This window comes from Merops nubicus, unplaced genomic scaffold (assembly GCF_000691845.1).
Source record: "Merops nubicus isolate BGI_N331 unplaced genomic scaffold, ASM69184v1 Scaffold19480, whole genome shotgun sequence".
Lineage (NCBI taxonomy): Eukaryota > Metazoa > Chordata > Aves > Coraciiformes > Meropidae > Merops > Merops nubicus.
Window position 1 is genome coordinate 1 of NW_008585052.1, and position 8,963 is coordinate 8,963.

Sequence of the window (8,963 nt, forward strand, 5' to 3'; positions counted from 1 at the left end):
CAACCCCTATGATTCTATGATTCTCTGGTACTTTAACTTCCAGGCTGCTGTATTCAGACATTTCTGCTAGTTCAGTTTTCTTTGCACTCCATCCAGCAATGTGAAAACAGATCTGTGGACAGTCTGTCAGTTTGTGTATTGAATGAGCCACTGAACTTTATTGTCATAAGCAGTGAAATTAAACACGCTGTCTTCTCTTTACCTGTATCTAAGCCACACAGAGAAGTACAGTTATTAAATGTAGTTTGTTTTAGTTTTTTCATTCTGATTTTTGAAAGAGGGGGAAAAAAAGAAAATTGTGGTAAAATCTGGTTGGTCATTGGAATCATGCTTTTTGAGATCATGCACAATATACAATTTATGCTGATTTATACTCAGCTGTGTAAGCAGAATAATGCTAAATCTTAGTGTTAGCTTATGTTCTTTAAAGCTGTTGATCTTCATCCTTTCATATTAAATTTTCTGTACTACGACTGAATATTTTAAAATATTACTGTAGGGAATATTTGTTGCAGAATACAAAATTAGAATTCATATTGGTTTGAGTATATACTTAGATAAATATTGAGAGTCCTTACTAAAGTATTTGTACTTGAGGCAACCATGCTATGGCCAGATTCCAAAGCCTCATAAGCCCCATAACTGTATTCTGCTGGAAATTGTACTGGTACAGGCTTTTACCTGGAAACTGCAAAGATTGGTCAGGTCATCCTGTGAATTGAATGTAAAGGTGTTTAACATTTATTGAAAGAAATGGACTTTTACGTGTGGAAAATAATTGAGAATCTGACAGGAAGAAAATGAGAAACGTTCAAGTAGATGTGAAACTGTGGAGGCTGCAGTTTGTCAACAGTTTCTTAATAATGTAACAAACACTTAGATCTTTTGCTGTAAGTTCTGCAAGGGCACCACTATTAATAGTTGTGGAAGCAACAGCTCATTCTCTTGAGATTATCCCATAAATGCAAATCCTACTTTCTGTGCTGGGAGAAAATGAGTTTAAGTGGAGATTGTTTGCTACTAAGATGAGTTGTCAAAGTATTAAAACAAATTGCTTTAATCGTATTGACTTGTTAACAAAATTCATGTAGGTCAGATTTCTTTCCCAGTGTTTTCTCAAATGGACTTCATTTCTAGGTTAGTTAAATTGTAGCTTAAAAATTTTAAGATTTCCAACTATAAGGCTGAAATTGTTTCTATGTAGGCAAACCCCTAGCTGTGATTTTTCAAAGCAAATTATTGACATTTTCTGGTTCCATTTCTGATTTTTTTAAAGAGATTCTTTATTGCAGGAAGATATAGAGGCAGAATCTTCATTTTCGTTAAATATGAACTTCAGCAGTAAACGAACAAAATTTAAAATTACTACATCAATGCAGAAAGACACACCACAGGCAAGTATTCTTTGGTGTTTATAGCCTGAACATCTTAGGCTTATTTTTCTAAAGGAATTTGTTTTAGTTTGATATTAGATGTAAGACTCCCTGTGTAAAACTTGCATCACTGTAAATAAATTACTTAAGTTTAAAGCTTAAGCACTGCAAGTTTGGTTTTTTTTTTACATAAAATATAGGCAAGAGAAGATGGAATAGGGAATAAGAAAGTACAAGAAAAAGATAAATAAGCTATTCCTATTATCCCAAATGGAATTGACATTTAGCTTGTCCTATCTAATGAGACTTCTTGTTGGTGATGTTTCTAAAAGCAGCTTATTCCAGGAACAGCAGAACCATTCAACTCTGTTTTCCTGTGGTTCTGTGTCCTTTGGCAACTAAAATTAACTCCAGTGTTGATAGTCTGGGTTCCCACCACGTCTCCTAAAACTCAAGATCTTGTACAAGAGATGTGTGTGCTGCCAAATTCAATGCTTTATAGTAAACTCTACCTGACTTTCTCCCTAGCAAAAACAGTGGTTTGGATGTCTCACTTTGACCTTCCTGTTGACTTCCACGAAACCAGGTATTCTTGATTCATGGAAGTACTTGGCCTGGAATTGAACTTCACCTAGACAGTTTTAATTAATTGAACACTTTTAATAGAGTAAAAAGCATAGATTCAGGATACTTTTAGGAAGTGTTTATTGATCTTACTATATTTTAAACATTACTGTTCTTCCTATATTGCAGGAGATGGAGCAGACCAGAAGTGCTGTAGATGAAGACAGAAAAATGTATCTTCAAGCTGCTATAGTCCGTATCATGAAAGCACGTAAAGTGCTGCGGCATAACGCTCTTATTCAGGAGGTAAGAGATAGCCCTCTTCTTAAGCAAGATTTCATTAAAATCTTCAAGATGGTTGGGTAAAACATCTGACCACAAAGTTCTCCTGTGTCAGAACTAATACCTCAGTGAAGTTAGTGAGAATTTCACTGGAATCTGCTTTGAACTGCAGTACTGGAGCACACTAGCTGTGGTCCTTCAATCTTATAAATGTGTCTTAGCACTAAAGCATTAAGTGCCTCTGTGCTGACTTTTCAGTGTTGGATGGTCTTATGTCAACAGATGTTGTACCTATAGGAATCATTGCCAGACCTGTAGGTTCAGTTGAAAACCTGAGTATGGATAGTCTAGGTATGGAATTTCAACAGAAGCACCTAGCCAGTTTTGAGCCTTAATTGTGATTTCCTTTTTATTAAGCAATACAGTTATCTAGATTTTGTCAGATTCTAGACTAATGACCTGTAAACTATCAGACTGGTTGGGAAGGAAATCATCTTTCTTTCATTTTTCCCCCACCTTCCCATCTGTGCTGGTTGCCTAGTTGTATTTCTTACTCCAACCTAAGCTTTGCTTCTACCAACCTGTGTTCAAATTTAGTTTTCTCAGCCTTCCGAGGCTTTCATTCTTCAGTCTAATTGATTATTTTGTCTCCTGAGCCTTGCTGGTTACCCTCAGAGCAGACTGGTGGGAGAGGGAATAAAGATTTCTGCTTAATTTTACCATTTTGAGCGTGGAGGTTGAGAAACATTCAGTCATTTTGAGATCTGCTGTGTGCTTTCTCTCTTGTGGTGATGGAGGAAACAGTTTACCACACACACCACTTCATTTTTATTTCTTAAAAAATAAGCAGCTACAGAGAATCTGTAAACCCAGAACTTGCTATGTGAGACATCTTAAAGGTTTTGGATATTGCAAGAGTACTCGTACACAAATACTCTGAAAGCGAGCTTAATTTAAGAAATCTGATTTTTGATATCTAGAAGGTGAGGAGGCAGCATAGGTTCTGACTGTTCTCAAAGTGTTTAGTTATTTGGTTTCCTGTTATTTAAGTCATCCATGCAATTATGATGAAATCCTGTAAGAATTTACAAATAAAGTTTGAAAATGGTAGGCATGTGCTATTTCATCTTTGAAAATAATTTTTTTCTTCTTATTCTCAAATTCTTAGAAAAAGTTTCCAAAGCTTACTTTGCTTGAGAGCAGTATATAAGGGTGGAATAGATGACAAATTTTTGTTCGGGAAGAAAAAAATCCTTTCTGTTTGCTTCTTCCTATGTTTAACTCAGGAGTCACTATCTAACAGACCTCTGCTTTGTTTTGCTCTTGCAGTAATCATGTAGAATAGCATGGTCTACTAACATACGAGGAGCTTTTTCATGCCTTGCAGGCAGGGTGCATGTTTTGATTGTTAGTTAAAAACTAGAGGCTCAAGTTGCTACTCCAGTTATCTGTTACCAGCCATATCTACCTGTATTGTTTTTTTACCTTAGCTTTTAACTAAATTTATGGCACTTGAAAATCACATCCTTTATCATTTAGCCTTTAGTTCTCAATTTTGAATACTGCTTGCATCCTAGGTGGATTAGAGCATTTTAAACTGAAGGCTAGGCTCTTCAATTATTGATATCTATGCTGCAGTATAGTGTGAGTGAGGACCTGATGTACCCTTAAATGAGGAATTGTGAGACCTCAAGCAATAAGGTGAAGCAGCACGAAAATCTGTTAGGGTTAATTTTTGCTTCCTTTTTGCACTCTGAATTAGTTTGTGCCAATGTCTGTGCTGCCTCAGCTAAACTGTTGCTGGGACCTGAGCTTGCTGCTTTAAAATATTAGGTGTCTTCTCTACAGTCTGTGGCATAGATGTACTCTTAGGCGCTTCAGAACTTGTTGGCCGGATTTCAGAGCAAATTGTTGGGAGACACATTTTTGTAAAGTTAATGCTTAAACACAAGGATGAAAATCTCATAAGTGGAAATTTTGCCTAGTTATGTCTGCATTGAGCTCAGTAACTTGTTTTGCTTCATGCTGTGTGAGTAAGGCCAAACTGCCAGGTGGTTCCAAGCTGAACATGCTCAGTTTTCTCACTACACTGACCTTTATTAAAAAATGAATAACCATCACTTCTGTTAAACCTCTAGAGTATGCATAGTATGCATAACTAACTTCTTGGCTGCCTAACTTTTTTTTTCCCCACCATTATCCTTGTGGTAAGATTTGATTTACTGTCAAGAGCCTTTTTATTTCTTAAAAAATTAATTTGTGATATTGTTATTAATTATGGTCCCGCTTTTACTTCTGTGATGATGTTTATATGCTTATAGGTAATGTATCTTATTTAGAGTGAGGTGTCCAAGAAAATGCTCAAGGCCTTTAGTAGACCTATATATGTCAGCTTGTGGCCTTTGCTGAATTGTAAATTGCGTTAGATACACTTTGATAGTTTAACTCCATGCTGCAGTAACTTGCAGGATGAGGCAGCTTTTTTCTTAAAATGAATAAGGTGCAAGTAGTTAAGGGTCAGTGCAGTCCTATCCAGAATTTTTTTTTTTTTTTTTTATTCTTACCATCAGGTATTTGCAGTTATCCTTCTTATTTGTGTTATATTTGATAAAACCAAAACAACCTTACCCAATTAAAAATTCTACCTTGTTCTCTCTGTCCTAAGTAAATTCATGAAGTATGATGATGACAATCAGTTTGAGTGTAGAGCTGAAGTGTGCTGGAATCTGAGCAGATCTGTTAGCTTGTTAGCACAGAGTTTCTTCTCATTTGTACTCCTGTGGAACATACCAGACCCTTGGCTGCTGGCCCAACAAAACTCGCTCTTTAGAGGTTTTTGTTTGCTTTGCTGGGTGAGTTCTACCTGGTGAGTTCTGTTGGCTCACAGTGGGCTCCAGTAAGCTCTAGAGCTGGGACAAAGCCAGCCATGAAAAACTGTCAAGTAAAGAAACCTAGCTGAAATAAAAATCACTTTCTTTACCGAACAAATAAGAAACTACAGGCAAAATCTATTGTAACACTTGAGTAGGTAAGATCTTTTGTTTGAAACATTTTCCAAGTTAATAGATAGACATATTCTGTTATACACACCATTTCCTCCACTTCTTTACAAGAGAGTGGGCAAAACCTGAGAAATACTGAGACATCTAAATTTTTTCCTGTAGTGGCAGTTTCTTCTACAATGTATATATAGATTTGTTATTACAATAATTTTTTTACTGTATGGATTGCAAAGTTCCAGCATAGTCAAATTGTAGGTCTGTCCTTGGTGACTGAAGAAAGAGAAATTCACCCTGAATGTCTCAAGTTTTATAGGAAAGGTCAGTGGTTTGGGGATTCCATTTACATCTTCCAGGCAGCTGAGCCTGGACCAGTGCCTTCCAGGACCAGGTATACAGTCGTGCATGGGCTGGGACTCAGCCAAAACACAACAAATCCTGCTCACATCTCATGTTGCAGCTGCCACAGCAATGAGTAGTGTAGCTTCACAAAATGATTACTACTTGGGCTGTGTCTTTTGTGATGAAAAATGTCATCTATGGCTTTTCAGCTAGTTTCCTGAAAAGGAAGTGTTATCTTTTTTAACACTTGGCTTTAATTTTCAAGTAAGACTGCTGTGACACAAACAAAATTAGCGACTCCATAAATTAAATATTCCAGAACAATGAGAGTACATAAACAGGAAAAAAAAAAAAAAAGGAACCTAGTCTAGGAAGAGAAGTCAGTTAGCAAAGCCAGCATGGAAGTCATATATGGTTTTACAAAATTTTCACTTTGCTTAAACTGAGATAACATTGAAGAGTAGTGTTAATATCAGATGTATTTTTAACCTTATCTTCATTTGTATCATGACAAATTAAGCAAGTGAGAGGACTGAAAAGGTCTGGTTAACATGCAGGCAACTGAATTGATGGGCTGAGCAGTCAGCTTAAGTGTCCTTACACTAATGTTTAGAAATACTTTGTGATTTGTTATAAATGAACTATTCCAGGTTTATTTAATCCTGTCTTTAAAAGAGAAATCTCTTGAATTTGTCTTCAAGCTCTTAGCAGATATTTCTGTAGAATTTACAAATAAATAAACTTGTAAATAAAAATAACACAAACCATGTCTTTCTTTTGCAGGTAATTAGCCAATCAAGAGCTAGGTTTAACCCAAGTATCAGCATGATTAAGAAGTGTATTGAAGTTCTGATAGACAAACAGTACATAGAGCGAAGCCAGGCCTCTGCAGACGAGTACAGTTATGTAGCATGATGTTGCTGACCTGCAGGTATGATTGTAAGGAGATCATTGCTGTCACTGTTTGGTGTGTTCCTGTGGGAAGAGGCAGGCCTGTGCCTCCATAATTGGTCACTTGGCAGCCCCTGTTTTTCTGCTGTTTACAACATCACCAGTGCCATGTCATGAGCGTCAATGAAAATGCCTATAGATATTTCGAGCTCATGTCATTATGACATTTCTTAAAACTTTACTAAATGAATGAGTGAAGTATTGCTGAAATGTGGAAAATTGGTTGGGTACCATGCTTTTTTTTTTTTTTTTCCCCTTTCACGTTTGCAGTTGATGTTTTTTAATGTATCTTAAGACAAAGTTAAAAAAAAAATACAAAAACCCTAAATATTGTAATATGACAGATAACCTAATAATTGTATCTACATTAAAATGTAAAAAAAAAGACGAACATGATACTGCTGCTTGTCAAATAAAAAAATAAAGTTATATAATGTGTCTCAAATGATTATAGAAATGGATATAGCATTAATGTCTGTAAATATTGTTCAGACCTGGAAGAGTGAAAATATGTGTTTGGGTTTTGGATAAACTCAAGTAGATCTGACATAAGAACTACTTTTTATAAAACTGAATACCAGGTGTGTTATGTTGGATGTGGAATTAAACATTTTTTTTTTTTTTTTATAATCACATCTTGTTTTCTTGAGATTAGGCTAATTTGCATTCCTAGTGCCTGAAGACCTACTCTGTGTCTGTTAATCTCACACTGTAGGAATATGTTACAAGAGAAAATAGACATTTGAGGGGATTTAAGTAGTGCAGTTCACAAAGAGTTAGGGATGGTTATTGTGAACATCAAAGATACAGTTCAGTGGCTTGTGAACCACCCTCTTAATAGGAAAAAATATAGCAGACTGGTAACTGAAAAGTGTTGTATTACTAATGCATTGGGTAGAAGCACAACATGGATAAGTACCTATGTTTCCACATAAGCCCATACTGGTTTTTTTTCTTGTTTTCCCTCCTGACTCATATGGTTGTATTTATCATATTTTGTTTTCCTCTGCCTCAATTAGATTTCTAGATGTTTGAGCAGGACAATAAATCCGTCGGTTATTTCATGTCCTGCATTGTTTGTCAGGGGATTCATGGTGACTGTTCACTCTTGCATAAGCAAAGTATAATTTAAAAAGGTGCTAACTCTGCCACTGGCAGTAACTGGAGTTTAGGAGCACTAAGAATGCGAACACACCAAATGCTTGCTGCAGAAAAGAGCTTCCTCATGACTATGCCTGCAATTGTTATTGACAGGATGAATATTAAGTTAGCTTTAAATGTTCTATTTTTGCCAAATTTTATTTGTGTGCATATAAAAATATATGTAGAGAAGTTTTATTGGCAATATTTTTTTAGATTGTACGATATTTTGTTGCCGATGAGAAACGTACAGATCAATAATTAATTTTAAAGAGAAAAAAACTGGGGAGAGCATTTTCCTTTTTTCTTTTTATAGTTTCTCACCATATGAAAGGTTTCTCTCTGACTCCAAGATTGCTGCACTAATTTCTTAAGTGGCATCACATTCGTGTGTTATCTGGAGGGCAGGGTACACTTTTTGTAGTTAACTAGGAAATGCATCTGGAAGTGGTAATATGTTTTCCTTATGTGGATTTTGCAGAGGGCAAATAAAGGGCAATATACAACAAAAGGCACTAAACATTTCTTCCATATTTACTGTATTTTACTACACTAAGTATCACTACACTGAGATCTAGATTTTTTAGAATGGATTTATGTCTTGAAGAAGTGGTATTTTTAACTGATTGTGATATGGTGCAGTAGGTCACTGTCCAAAGTGTTAGCTGAGAGTTGTAGATGAATGCTGGGAGACGGCAAAGGTGCTTCTAGTGTCACTAAGAGTAGAGAACAGGAGACACATTAGCAGAGATCTTGACTGAAGTGACTTTTAGTCTGTGTGAAACGTTTCTGTGCTTCTGTGTGCATTTCTGTCTTGTAAGACAAAGCCAAAATGGCATAGAGAGAATATGCTATGACACAGTAGAAACAAATACAAAAAAAATATTGCCTGAACATTGAATCACCACATCACTTCTCCAGAAAACAAACTTAACAGTGACGCCAAAGCTTTTCAAAACAAATGTTTTATCTTGTAACTTGTGTATAAGTCAACAGATTTTAAGCTTGTTTCTTCATATGAGTTAATAAAAGCTTTACTTAAATACAGATTGAAGTGGCAAAATTTTAAGACTGAGTTTCATAAAGCCTTAACCAATTTATTTTCAGAATCGCTTCAGAGACAAAAACCTTACTGCTCTAGCTCAAACCTGTAAGGTTTTAGCAGTATCTTATCTCAGAATTTTTGCATACCTAACCCATCAAAAGTATTATTTTGTTTTTTAGATAAGCATGCTGCTGAGTCGAGACATGTTTAGTGAGTTAAAAACATTCATACATTTCAGTGCAGTTGGCATCCCCAATGTCTTTCATA

General features: G+C 35.7%; 1 protein-coding gene across 1 annotated transcript; it reads left to right on the forward strand.

Annotated features, from left to right (window-relative positions):
• The first annotated feature begins 1,296 nt into the window (after positions 1 to 1,296).
• LOC103778800 (cullin-2-like) lies at positions 1,297 to 6,940 on the forward strand. The gene is made up of 3 exons (XM_008946416.1): positions 1,297 to 1,394; positions 2,127 to 2,243; positions 6,344 to 6,940. Exons 1-3 carry the CDS (start codon positions 1,329 to 1,331, stop codon positions 6,473 to 6,475), a joined length of 315 nt encoding a protein of 104 aa, XP_008944664.1. The 5' UTR covers positions 1,297 to 1,328; the 3' UTR covers positions 6,476 to 6,940.
• The last annotated feature ends 2,023 nt before the right edge of the window (positions 6,941 to 8,963 follow it).

Bases quoted from the DNA above. Each gene is read 5' to 3' on its own strand.
- LOC103778800 (XM_008946416.1), top strand. From the start codon at position 1,329: ATGAACTTCAGCAGTAAACGAACAAAATTTAAAATTACTACATCAATG. The intron at 1,395-2,126 runs GCAAGTATTCTT...CCTATATTGCAG, and splicing joins TGCAGAAAGACACACCACAG to GAGATGGAGCAGACCAGAAG. The intron at 2,244-6,343 runs GTAAGAGATAGC...TTTCTTTTGCAG, and splicing joins ATAACGCTCTTATTCAGGAG to GTAATTAGCCAATCAAGAGC.